The 13603-nt window shown below is 40.1% G+C and overlaps 1 protein-coding gene across 1 annotated transcript in view; it reads left to right on the top strand.

The window, feature by feature from the left end:
* Nucleotides 1-13012, top strand: part of tmtc3 (transmembrane O-mannosyltransferase targeting cadherins 3) — a 30321-nt gene extending 17309 nt beyond the window's left edge. The window contains exons 8-14 of the mRNA XM_042410944.1: nt 2205-2353; nt 2734-2854; nt 3071-3182; nt 4719-4822; nt 6246-6415; nt 7249-7475; nt 10037-13012. Of these exons, the coding sequence (XP_042266878.1) occupies nt 2205-2353; nt 2734-2854; nt 3071-3182; nt 4719-4822; nt 6246-6415; nt 7249-7475; nt 10037-10914 (1761 nt within the window). The 3' untranslated portion in view covers nt 10915-13012. The remainder of the gene's footprint in view (nt 1-2204; nt 2354-2733; nt 2855-3070; nt 3183-4718; nt 4823-6245; nt 6416-7248; nt 7476-10036) is intronic.
* The last annotated feature ends 591 nt before the right edge of the window (nt 13013-13603 follow it).

Raw genomic sequence — 13603 nt, 5'->3', positions numbered from 1 at the left:
GGCAGTATACCAAATTTGGTGTTGATTGAGTAAAAATCCTAAACAGTAGATGTCACATTACTGTTATTAACATTATGCAAATTAGCAAAAAATCCATCATGGTGAACTTTTATGGTCCTAAAGGCTTTTTTTGTAGAGCACATTGAGCTGGACTTGTGTGTGTGATTTACGGTGTGAGTTGACATTCTCAACATGTGAGAAGCGAGATTTTTGTGTCTAAAAAGCCATTAACAAAAGTCTGTAAAAGACAAATTTAAGAGTCTAGTGTATCTTTTCCTTCCTTGTCAAAAAAAAAAAGGGATTCGCAAACAAGGAGCATCCAATCTTTTGTCTTATTGTGGACTAAACTCTGAGACTCACATTGGAGGTCTTTTTTTTTTTTTATTAATTAACCCTGATCCACTTACAATGGATGGAATAGCTTCACTGGTTGTAAATAATTCATTCACCCTTTTTTTTTTCCTATACCTTTACATACCTTCCTGACATTTCACCGGGGCATACAGTATATGACAGTATCTGTCATATCTGTTATTTTTTAATACCTGCACCTAACCAACCCGCAAAAATATGTGTCCATCAACTTATTACTTGCTAGTGACTAATTTTATTACTGTAGCGTGAGTGCAGGTTCCCACCTTTTGTTCTTATATTCAGTTTTTCATTAATAACATAATTCTTGTGACATTTGCTTGACGTGCACAGATGAAGAGAGATAAAACACAAGCTCTTACTTTAGCTTTAAAGGAATGAATGAGTAGTGACTGTGGCACGCAGAAACAAATTAGCATCTGTTGTGCAACAGGTCCGTGGCTCTCTTACATGAAGGTCAGTAAACTTCCTCACAGCTTCAGTTTTAGAACAGAGGACCACAAATCAACACACAAAACAAAAATAAACTTTATTATGGCCTTTACGGTGTTTACTCTGGTTTGCTAAGAGCATTTTGGAATATGTTGCATAACATATCATATCACATCAATCTACTTGGCATCATTGCAAGGCTGCCAGCTGTCTCACATGGAGCATGAAGCACATTAAATTGTTTTAGATAACAGTCGTGCAATAGGGCACCTTTCGATTATCGTCATTATTCATTTATCAGCTGATTATTTTCTCTATTAATTGATCGATGGTTTTACTTGTTTAGTCTATAAAATGTCAAACAGTAGTGAAAAATGGTTCCTTGCAATTTCCTAAAGCCAAAGTTAACATCTTCATAGTTCTTTTTTTTTGTCTGACCAACAGTCACCAGCTAATAATAAGAAAACTCCTTAAATTCGCCTTCATACTGGCCAACCCTGCACCATTTTTACAGACATTGTGATGTTACACAATTAGGGATGTTAATGATTAATCATTAATTGCCGTTAAGAATTTAACGGATTAAAAATGTATTGACCGTGTGACCAACAACGTATGTTTTCTGTGCCGTTTCTTTCGGGGCTCACATATATTAACTTTTAAACCACAAGAGGGCGTACTTCACCTTTCCAGTTCAGAAAAACTACCGGCGCAACACAGGAAGAAGCAGTCAGTGAGAAACAAGAAATTGTGAGGCAAGATGAAAAGGGGAAAAACATAGTATAGTATGGGAGCACTACACTGTAAAAGAGGACAATTCCTCAATGTAAATATTGTGACACCGTCTTAAAAGACAGCCCCAGTACATCTCCAACGTTGCGCCACCTGAAACCAAACAAAGTCAGCATAATGCCGCACCCGCGGGTACTTTCACATAGCATGCCAGGGTTCGGATTCAGAGGCGTGACGTATAACACAACAGCGTCAGTTCCCCTTCCTGCCACGCTGGCTATCCCTTTTTATACACGCAGTCAATCTGGATCTGTGACTACCTCCGTAGCCGGCTTATTGGCGGAGCAACTCTGCCTCCCAGCTCCATGTCCGCATCTTTTTTATACAGAACAGCGAGGCGGAATAAAGGTTCCTGCCTTGAACAGGCTGTGTACAACTCAGAGGCTTTGTTTTATGGTCGAAAAGGACATGATGGACACTGAGGGATTTGGTAAGGCACTGATCTACATTGAACCAGGCTATCACATCAATTACTAGCCGTGTTGAGAAGATTTTTTTATTTGTTTTTATTTTTTTTTTAATGAATGATTAATCAATTACTGATCGTCAACGTTGATTGTTCAACTATTGGTGCTCATATTGTCTTATTTTTTGTCTCTCTCCTTCAGGCTCTTTCTTTGATCGTCCTGCCTTTTATTCCTGCATCCAACCTCTTCTTCCCTGTGGGCTTTGTTGTGGCAGAGAGAGTGCTTTACGTGCCCAGTATGGGCTTCTGTGTTCTCGTTGCACATGGATTCAAGATTGTTTCACATAAAGGGTGAGCACTCCTTCAAAATGATGTTATTGCCTTTAATCGGTCTGTTACACCAAACAGTCAAAACAAATTACTCACACCCCTGTGCCTCAGGGAAACATGAGTAATAGAACACACACTTTCTATTGTTGTGAACACATTTTTCACTTGAGTTAATTGTTGCTACAATATTATGAGTGGCTTCGAGTTAGAGTGATTACAATTTGGCATGGATTTTTTTCCAAAATGAGGTGCAAACCTTATTACTTGTGCAGATTTATCAGTGCACCTTTTTAATACTCACAGAATTATCAGGTTCTGACATGTTAAATTTGAACAATAAGTCTGGTTTATTGCGTTATCCAATCAATATAAGTGGAAACTCTTTAAACTTCCCTTTGTAGACACATGAAGAAGATTTCCTGGTTGGTGATTGGAGTGCTGTTAATTACACATGCAGTGAAAACTTTCAACAGGAATTGGGACTGGGAGTCAGAGTATACTCTGTTTACCTCCGCACTTAAGGTAAGCTGGAAAGACAATTAAATCAGCGTCGCTTTCGTGTTTTGGCTGATCTCGCTGGTGTATCCTGGCCATTTTCCAGTGTCAGAACAAATCATTAATCACAAGGTGATTAAAAATGTAACTGTCAAAATGTTAAAAGGCGGCACATTCTTTCAACTTACTAGCGACTGCAAAACAAGCTCATTGTCAAGTTTCTTAAATTGTCTGCCCCCTTAGGTCAACAAGAACAACGCCAAATTGTGGAATAATGTTGGCCATGCTCTAGAGAACCAAAACAATTATGCGAAGGCCCTGCGATATTTCCTCCAGGCCACCCGCGTTCAGCCAGGTAAGAAACATAAATCGGTCAGTAAATACAATATTTTGACACTCATGAGTCAAAATGATAAGTTAACCAGGCTAATGAGAACAATGTAAGTAGTGTTTTATTTTCCAGGTGCTTATGTTTTTCCTTTCACACAATAATGTTTGTTTGTTTTTTGTCTTGTGCTGTTATCACTTTAAGTCTTCTGGATCAGCTTTTTCTAACACAGTTTGTACGATACAGTTCATGTAGTCTAGGTGATCCCAGAGGGGCTGGACAAAATAACAGAAACACCTTGCAACACAATGCTATAAAAGAATATTTTGGTTAAGCTCATAATGATTATTCTGTTTCCTTGTTGTTGTTTTTTTTGAGACAGTCAGAGGTGCTGACACAATACATTTTGTAAGGTTGAACTGAGTCATATTAACGGACGAAGTTTTCACTGAAACACGAGGAAGCTTACAGAGTTCAAAGACACCAGGTAGTCAATACCTGAAATTGTACTATCACTTGAAAGTTTCAGGGATATTTTAGTGTTCCTGTTAAAGTTTTGATCCCTTATATGAATCTTGGTGAATAAATTAACTACATTCTTGAAACAGAATCAGCAAAGTCTACTGTATATTGTTCACGGGATCCCCAATAGTTTTGTTAAGTACGCTACTTTTCCTTGGGTCCACAAAGGAACAAAAAGAAGAAAAACATCAAATAAAGCAGTAAGAACTATTTTAAAATAAGACTAAATTATTACAAAAAAAACCAAGGAAGAAATAAAAACCAGAAACAAAATAAATAAAGACTGCGACCGAACATGTAAGAAGGTGGTCCAAATATCATCTGCAGTAATGTGCAATAAGAGTGGATTTCACAGGGATCTCAGAAGTGATGACAGGGATTACTGAACAGTAACATATCCCCTGGACTTCTCATTCATTTACAAGTCCAGTGGGCTTTTTTTAGATTTTCATTTAACTTTCCTTCATTCAGAAAATCTCTCTTCACACATGGTTAACAGTCAGCCTGCTGTTTAATGAATCCATGAATTTGACTCCCAAGAACTGACGACTGCATGGAACTGGAAAAAACTTCACTAAGCTCGCGAGCAAGTCAGGCCTCTCCCCAGTGTTTCTGTTATGCTTCATCGCTCACTTTTTCAGGAAGCCTCTCCTCCGCTGAAACATCAACATTTTTACCGGCTCACCACCCAAGAGTGTTTCCCCAAGATTAACAATGAAAACACATTAACCCGATGAGGATTTCCTGCTATGCTAATCATCGCGCATCAGTTCTGCTTGTCCTGATTGACCTCCTTTCAACACTTTTCTTACCGGTTCCCAGAAGGAGTCATTTTGCTCCTATAAAAACAAAGTTCTCTTTCTTAAGTACACGATTAGGTGTACCATTATGTGTGTAATGTAAACAAAGCGAAGTGAAGGAAACGTGTGAAAGTATATTTGAAGTAGACATAGTCGGTTAAGGCAAACATGTGTTTTCAGTTTTCTATTACATGTTTGGGTCTGTTTTGCTGCTCTCACACTCCGCACAATGTTTCTGCAGATGACATCGGGGCGCACATGAATGTCGGAAGAACCTACAAGAACTTGAACAAGTCCAAAGAGGCCGAAGATGCCTACTTAGTTGCCAAATCCCTCATGCCACAGGTATCTCTCACCATGTCACACCTCAGATGGCCTCAGATGTTTGCATGGAGCCAAGTTAAAACAAGATGACAACTTCATTCATTACTCAGGCTAAGCCACACCTCTTGGCTCCTCTCCATTCATATATTTTTCCCACTTCCTTCTATGCACTTGTTATTCATGCTAGAGTAGTCAAGCTTGGAGGCAGAGTTAATCACCTGGTCCACATCCAGAGCAATGTGATCAAAGGTCGAGTGTGCAGAATTTAGTGGCATCTAGCTCTACAGCCTTGGCGGAAATGGAATATAATATTCATAAGAATGTTTTAATTAGTGTATAATCACCTGAAAATAAGAATCATTGTGTTTTCATTACCTTAGAATGAGACCTTTATACCAGCATAGGGAGTGGGTCCTCTTCCACGGAGCCCACCATGTTGCACCGCCATGTTTCTACAGTAGCCCAGATTGGACAAACCAAAAAGTGGCTCTAGAGAGAGTCTTTTGCGTTTTTTCACAAAATTCACAACCACCGTTAGGGGAGGGGAATTCAGTCGGTCGTTAGACGCCACTAAATCTTACACACTGATCCTTCAAACAAACACGATACAGCCAACATCAAATGCACACAAGAATTTCTGTTTTGCTTGTGTAATTCGCCACAACGCTCCTTTGCTATGTGTTGCATAAGCACGTATGCGGGTATGTCTTTAGGGAGATGGCTTTGTCTTCACATGTAATTGTTCAACTCCAGTGTGATTTTTAGTTTTCGTTTGTGTGTCATCATTGATCTTGACCACATTGTGGCACATCCCACGACGCGCTGCAATTTAATATTATATAAAAGCTGACTCTGCCTCTGGGTTTTGGTGCGTGCCAGTCCAGATTAAATCGGATCATTTAAAATCTGACAGGTTCCTCCCCGCTGGTTCACTTCACCAAACTGAATACGTTTAGAGTCAGCACTTTTCTTATGTACCAGCATCTTCTTTATCAATCCCAATTACCGATTTAGCGGCTGATGCCGATGTCAACATCCAACCACCACAATTATCACCACCAAGGCTCCATGTAAACGAGGGTGGTGATAGTCAGGAAGCTTACAGTTATGAGGCATTTGATGTAAATGGGGCATTGAGCACAGACGGAGTCAGCGCCCAAAAACGTCTACAGCTGCAACTCCTCATCTTATCAACAGACATTTTATGTGTGAACTAAAATGTCTTTAAGCAGCTCCTTAAGAAGTCTCTTCTGATTGAATTGTTACATTTTTTCTGAGCTGTTTTATAATACTACGAACCGACAGCTTGTTATCAAATGTACTGTGGCTGATCTTCCATTCCTTTAAAATTCATGGCATTTCTCAGATCTTAACCATCTGTGAGCTTAACTACTTTCTCTGTTGTTCTCAGTTTCTCCTAATCACTCTGTAAACCGCTCATCAGGTTATTCCTGGTAAGAAGTATGCGACACGTGTGGCCCCTAACCATCTGAACGTTTACATAAACCTGGCCAATCTGATCCGGGCAAATGAATCACGGCTGGAAGAGGCCGACCAGCTCTACCGGCAAGCAATTAGCATGAGACCAGACTTCAAACAAGCTTACATCAGCAGGCAAGATTTTTAACTTTGTACTCATAAGATTTCACCGCTCTAAGCAAAACAGGTATTCATTCTTTCCACACGTAAACCAGATTACAGAAACTTAAGATGTCATTAAAGTGTTTTATATTTAATATTTTTAACAGTATTTTTTTGTTTAAAAGTTTCCTGAAACTGATTTTGATCTGATTATTCCTACCTTTGGACTCTCACATTAGTGTTCAAACAGTGACACATTTTTGTTGTTTTGGCTCACTAGTCTGGTACATACGATGCTCATTTTTACTAAAACGAACATGAAGTGCCACTATTAAGTCAGATATTGTACATTGTATATCTAATGCACAGAGCAAGTATTTTATTCCAGCTCTACTTAGGTGCCAGGGTGCAGATGACACTTGATCAGACCAAGATTGAAGGTTTCAGTTTTCAGGAAGGAAAAAACAAAATGATTTTTCCACACACTGGTGATAGCACACAAGTTCCTGAATGGAAATTAAATCCTTCTTCCTTGTTTAAGACTCTTCATACTTATACTACACTTTATGTATACTTTATATTGTCAACTGCATCTCATCTATTATTTTAACTCTCTAAGTAATACGTGCTGCGGTGTATCCGTTACAACCTGCACTCAAGCATGTCAAAATATGCTGCTTGCATAACCTATCTTGTCTTTCTGGTGTGAAGGGGAAATGGATTGCTACAGGAAAAAATAGGCATAATTACAGGCTGAAGATTTTACAGGTTTTACAATATACTGTCTATTATGTGTAAGATTTGATTCCCATGCTTTGTCTCCCCATGCTTCGTGCTTTTAATTTACTAAATTCAATTTCACTCAGAGGGGAGCTGCTGTTGAAGATGAACAAGCTCACAGAGGCCCGAGACGCCTATCTCCGAGCCTTGGAGCTCGACCGCACCAACGCCGACCTTTGGTACAACCTAGCTATCGTCTACATCGAGATGAAGGAGCCGTCGGAGGCCCTGAAGAACTTCAACCACGCCCTGGAGCTCAACCCTCGCCACAAGCTGGCACTTTTCAACTCGGCGCTTCTCATGCAGGAGTCCGGTGAGTGAGGTCTTCCGGGTCGGCGTGGGGAAGTGAATCGCTTAAACTGAACGTAGTCTCCGGCTAGAATAACACTAGGACTCCACTTGCTAATGAAAAGTACTACTTCTCAATTCCTCAAGGCCCTTTGCACTCCAACTGGTATGAACAAAGGAAATAACCTGGTGTTACCTTTAGGGTGTAACCATGTTCTTAAGAACTGGTGCTTATGGTGCATGCTTTAGTTCATGAGTTCATGCCAAGTTTCTGTCAGGTCACACTTCATCGACTCTGCGACAATAAAAAACATTTAATAAGCAGTTTGGTTTAGAGCAGGCCTGACTGCTTGTTTTAGATTTATGTTTCTGCCAATGTTTCTTTGCTTTTGGAAATCTTGCTACAATGTTTTTTACAAACTCTTTACTACCAGCACATTCCTACCGCAGGGTAATCCGAGTGCTAAATATATATGTATGGAGAGTACTTTATTGAGGCTGTAAACATCAAGGAAGACCCGTCGGTTTTTATTTTATGAAGGGTGGTTCAAACAAAAGCAAGGAGGAGGTGAGTCATTAATGTAGCAATATTTCTTGTGAACAGTCTGTTATTTTCCAGCATGTTCACTTTAGTATGACTAGAGTTTTTTCATTGCTACTCTATCAATCAAAGGGTTTTTGTTCCACTACTTGAAAAACTACTTTCGAAAGGATATCAGGAAGCTTGCTCCATGTTTATCAAACTCACAGAGTCTGCTTCCTCCAATCTGCAGATTTTATTTTGAGAAATGGATATATCACATTCCCTAAAGTAAAAAAAAAGAACACAACTTTTTTTTTTTTTTTTTTTCCCCTGGCTCCTGAAATGTTTTTTCCTCATAGCTGACATTTAATATCACCATCAACCACTTTAGTATGGGCGTAAAACACAGCATTAGTCTGTATGATTAGAGCTTAGATTTTCAGTGTGGATAAACAACACATGTACAACATCACACGTACATGTGATATTGTTGTTTTTACATTTTCTTACAGCTTCTCCAATAGCCTCTTTATTTCTATAGTCCATTGTTAAAACTCAGATATCTCTCACATGACAAATCAGATGACAAATGAAGTTCAACAAAGGGTCACTTGACAATTTGCTGCAGCGCTACAGACTATCAGCCAGTAAACGCTCAGATAGAAGTACAATTCTAACAGTGAAAGCTCATTTCAAATAATCAGCAAGTAGTGATATTAGTGTTTTTCAAGCTTATCCAAATATTCCAAGCTGAAAAGAGAATCAGTTTCTGAACAGCAGCCAGAACAGAGAAGCGATTAGAGGCAGATTCGCTCCAAACCTCCACTCTGCATTTATGAATGGCAGAGCTGGTATTCAACAGAAGGAAGAAGAAGGAAATGGGGAAAACAATCTCTTCTATTTACCACTACTGTTTTATAATAATCCCCGCTTTCTTATAAAGCCCATGTGTGAATACAGCAGGTCTTCACAGCAAGCAACTTGGTGTGTTGATGAAATTTCTATCATGCGACTGGCGTTGGACAAACGCAACAGGCCAGCTAAGCTCCATTGTTTTGACTGAGCCTGAATGCTCCGCTGTTAAGCTAGCGCTAATAGGAGAGAGGACTTCCTTTGGTTTCTTGTAAAATAAAAGTTGTTTTATTTCTGGTCAAAAGTTTAAAAATGCTGAATGAACAGCGGCAGCATGCTTTTTGCATCATGTCCAGCCTCCTGCACGCTCTACCCAGGCGCCATCCCTCACCTAAACCAAATGGAGTATTTCCAGTAGGTGAGAACGTGTCACCAGACAACGTCCAGACCTGATTCTCTGGACATTGTCTGGAGTTCATATATTAAAACGGCTTTTGAGAGCAAAATCTCTAAAACAAACTGAGAGATGTGAGGCGTGAGCTGTGTTTTGTGTCAAAACTCGCACCCCTTCTTTGAGTCATAACTTGGTCTACCTCTCATGTAAGGTACAAACTGGGGCTAAACTCAGTCAAATCTAAACACACAGACATGATACACATTTCAGATTCAGTGCAACTTACACTCCTCAAAAATATCATCATCTTTGATGTGCATTTTAAATAAACATCCAGAAATTTACTTAGAAATCCTAGGAAAAAAAACACTCCTTAAATTGAGAATTATCATGTTTTTAAGTTTTCTTCAGTATCAAAGTAATCCAGTGATAGTAATGTCTGTACGTCTGTGGGTACATTGCAATCAGGTAACTGGTAATGGTTAATTAGCATACATTTAATGGTGCCAGTTTGCCAAAATATAAACAAATAAAGGCCAAAAATGAGTTTTTGCCCACATTTCATTACCCAAAACATTGTGGGAACAGCATTTACAAAACTTGGAGCATGATTATCCCCCAAATCAAAGTAAGACAAGGAACCTTGTTCTGAAAGAGCATGTTTTGGCTCTGACTCTGACCATTCAGTCTAACATAAACCATCACCCAGACACTGAGTATTTCTGGTTTACATCTGTGGACTAGATGATTGAATATCAGTAGTGGAGTACAGCAATAAATTACTAACTTTTATTGTGCCTCTGGTGTCTTTGAACAGGTGAGCCCAAGTTCTGGCCTGAGGCCAACCGTCGTTTCCTGACCTATGTGGAGGAGGAACCCGAAGATGCCAACGGCTACTTTAACCTCGGCATGCTAGCCATGGACGCCAATGAAAATACAGCAGCGGAGCGCTGGATGCGTAAAGCCATCGGTTTGCAGGCTGGCTTCCGCAGTGCCTTGTTCAACCTGGCATTGCTTTACTCTCAGTCCAAACGGGAGATAGACGCGCTACCTGTGTTGGATGAGCTGCTGCGCCACCACCCAGAGCACATCAAGGGTCTAATCCTAAAGGGTGACATCCTCATGAACCACAAGAAGGACACCCGCGGTGCTAAAGTCTGCTTCGAGCGCATTTTGCGCATGGACCCCACCAATGTGCAAGGCAAGCACAACTTGTGTGTGGTCTACTTCGAGGAGCGCGACCTGCCGCGGGCCGAGCGCTGCCTGGAGGAGACCTTGGCCCTGGCTCCAAACGAGGAGTACGTGCGTCGCCACTTGAGCATCGTACGAAGTAAAATGGCCGCAATGAGCGCGGCAGGGCAACCGCTTACTTCAGCAGAGGGAGCCACCACATCAGCTAAGAAGGAAAAGCCGAAGAGAGTTAAGGAAGGGGCAGAGGAGGTTGCTGAGGGTGAGGAGGAAGGGAGGGGTGCTGATGCTGTTGGAAAGGGGGCTGGGGATGAGAAGAATGTGCGGAAATCCTCTGCAGAAAGCCTTGGAGGTGTAGGCGTGGACCAATCAGAGTCTTTGGACAGTAGCCAGTCTGACAAGCGGACTAAGGGTAAGTCCACTAAAGAGATTAAAGATATAGAGAAAAAAAGAGCAGCGGCCTTGAAGAGACTAGAGGAGATTGAACGCATATTAAGTGGTGATTGAAAGTGTTGTAATTTATAGCCTGGACTACTTTTATAGAGCTCTTTATTGCTACAGGATAAGACTGCATTTTTTTCCCCCCATAGAAATGTGTATTCTTAATCAATTGCCATTTTATTTCTTTGATTTAATGATGTTTGCAGGCCTCTCAGCATGGTCCTGTTGTTTTAACACTAATCATGTAAAGAAGGGAAATGTTGATCTGCACATGGAACTCATGTAACAATAAGCACAAAGCCAATTTGGGATAATCTATTTAAAGCTTATGGCAGATGTAGATGCCAATGTGTGTGCTTCATCTGAATGTGATTTCACATATCATAGATCTGTAGTGGTTATAAATATGTGTTTAGTTTTTTCCATGAGTAGTTATTGTTTATCACTGGATTTTTTTTAATTTTTTTTTTTTTCACTAAGATGTGACTCACTCCTGTGTGTATTGTTTTTATAAATAGAATGATTGTATCACGGACAATTAAAGGAAATGACGTGTTCTTCACATTTCCTTAAGGCAGGATAATATCTGTGGAGTTTGAGCCTCAAAATAACCCACACAGAGAGCAAAATATCCCTCCACGCTACATCAACATCAGGGCTTATGTTCCAGAGCAGCAATGTGTGCTGATCTTTATTGATCTCACTCACCACTTCCTGTGACTACATCATCAGCCTCAGCTGCTTTCACCTCACAATTTCATTGTGGTCCCATACCCCCCCCTCCTCACAGCTCCTTGTCTGTCTCCCATCCTTTAGACACTACAGCGCCATTTAGAGATGACTGTTTTTCCTGCTTTTCTTGGTAAACTGGCCCGTACACATCGCTTTGTCCTGGGCAACACCCGTTTTATGTGACGGTCAACAATGACGCATGTTCATCCTCAGCATCAGACTTCATCATGTGTTCTTCATTTTCCAAAGTCCCTTCCACTTCACAGGGGGAATTTTCACAGCCTATTTGCAGAAAACAGTTCTCCTCCTTCATCCTGTTCCACAGTAATGATATTGTTTTAGCTTACTGGCATTAAAATATTATTGGGATGTTCCACATTTCAAAGTTTTTGTTAGTAGCCTTTGTTTTCACTTTCTTCAGCATTCACAGCTATGATCTCTCTGTAGTTACTACCGACATATAGAGCTCCTCTGGGCAAGTACACAAATTATAATATGGGGAGGAAAAAGAATCAGAAATGCACAAATCGTGCTGCTTCTATATCCTCCGGCCGCCTTCTTCAGTTACTGCAGCGCTGTAAAACTCAGCGCCTGGTTGGCTGCTCTCCAACAGATCTGATGATTTAAAGTCATCTGCACTGATTTAGAGCACTCAAAGAAATAAGAGGCAGACAACCGATCATCAAAATGACACTTTTTGTTACAGCACGAACGGTTAACAGCGTAGCCTCGACGGGAGTCCTGATAGTCCTGATGAACTAAACACGAGCAGACGTGATGGTAGCTGTGAGGCGGGTCACTAGTGTTTGATTCATCGGACTCATTGCAAAGAAAATTAAGAAGAACTGTTCATGCGAGCTAATGTTAATGTCTTCACAGCTCTCAGTGTTCCTGTTTTCCCTTCACGGTGCAATAATTAGTTACAGAACAATAACCCTGCTCAGTGCAATTATTAATAGTGGAATTAAGAAAAGACTGTATACTGTAAGTGTAAGAGCACTGTGGTGGTACTAAGGAGCCTTGCTATGCATTGATGCCCTGAAAAAAATCTATGTACATATATTTACACTGTACTCGTATCCAGTGTTATTTATTATTTTTATATGCACTGCAAATGCTGTAGATGTTTTTGATTACCACTGACATTATGCTTTAAATTCATGGTGCATTGTTTTGTTTCCTACTAATTTTCAATATGTGTACTGTCACTTGTAAGACAACAGAGCCCATGTCAGTGTTTAAACATGTACTGTATGAAATAATCAAATCGTCTGCCCCAAAATATAGGTACAGTTTTGAATGAGGAAGCATCCAGTTCGCAACATTTTCTGTTTTGCTGAGTGACTGATTTTTGTACGATTTAAGATTTTTTTATGCAATAGCCCTTGGTGGTGGGGGTCTAGGTTATTAAATAAAGTGAGATGACAACTCATTGATCTTGTCCTACTATTTTTTTTGCCTTGTGCAGTAAAGCCGATTCCTGCAGTTTTCTCATTGCGGAGTCTGCTACAGAGCAGAGCGTGGTGAGGGACATGCATCGTATACTGTAGTACATTTAATACCAGAGGCGTATCATGCCATCCCTCACAGGATGTCAAGCCCTGTCCCAATCCAATTTGAAATCCCAAATTGAGTTCCAAATTGAAATCCAATGTACCAAAAGTATGCTATCGTTAGTCTCTCTGACCAATTAAATTTTCTGTGTAATGCCATTTACAAATACACAGCATCTAATGCAGCTATCTTTCCCTCGACAGGGCGTGACTTCCTGCACTGATGCAATGTATGAAAACGTACATTTTTCTGTAGCAATGTGCTTATTATGCTCTATGAACAAAATCAAAGAAAGCTGTAGTTGCAGAGGGAGTAAAGGGTCAAGAAAACACACTATTTTCTCATTTACCTCTAGTAAGGCTGGGTGATATAGATAAAAGCAAATATCAGTGTTTTTCACCAAATACCTCAATATCAATATTGCAACAATATTGTAAAGATGACCATTGGTGCTTTCACAAAATATTTA

This window comes from Thunnus maccoyii, chromosome 5 (genome assembly GCF_910596095.1).
Source record: "Thunnus maccoyii chromosome 5, fThuMac1.1, whole genome shotgun sequence".
Classification (NCBI taxonomy): domain Eukaryota; kingdom Metazoa; phylum Chordata; class Actinopteri; order Scombriformes; family Scombridae; genus Thunnus; species Thunnus maccoyii.
The sequence above is the reverse complement of the archived record's forward strand: the minus strand, read 5'-3'. Positions and strand labels throughout refer to the sequence as shown.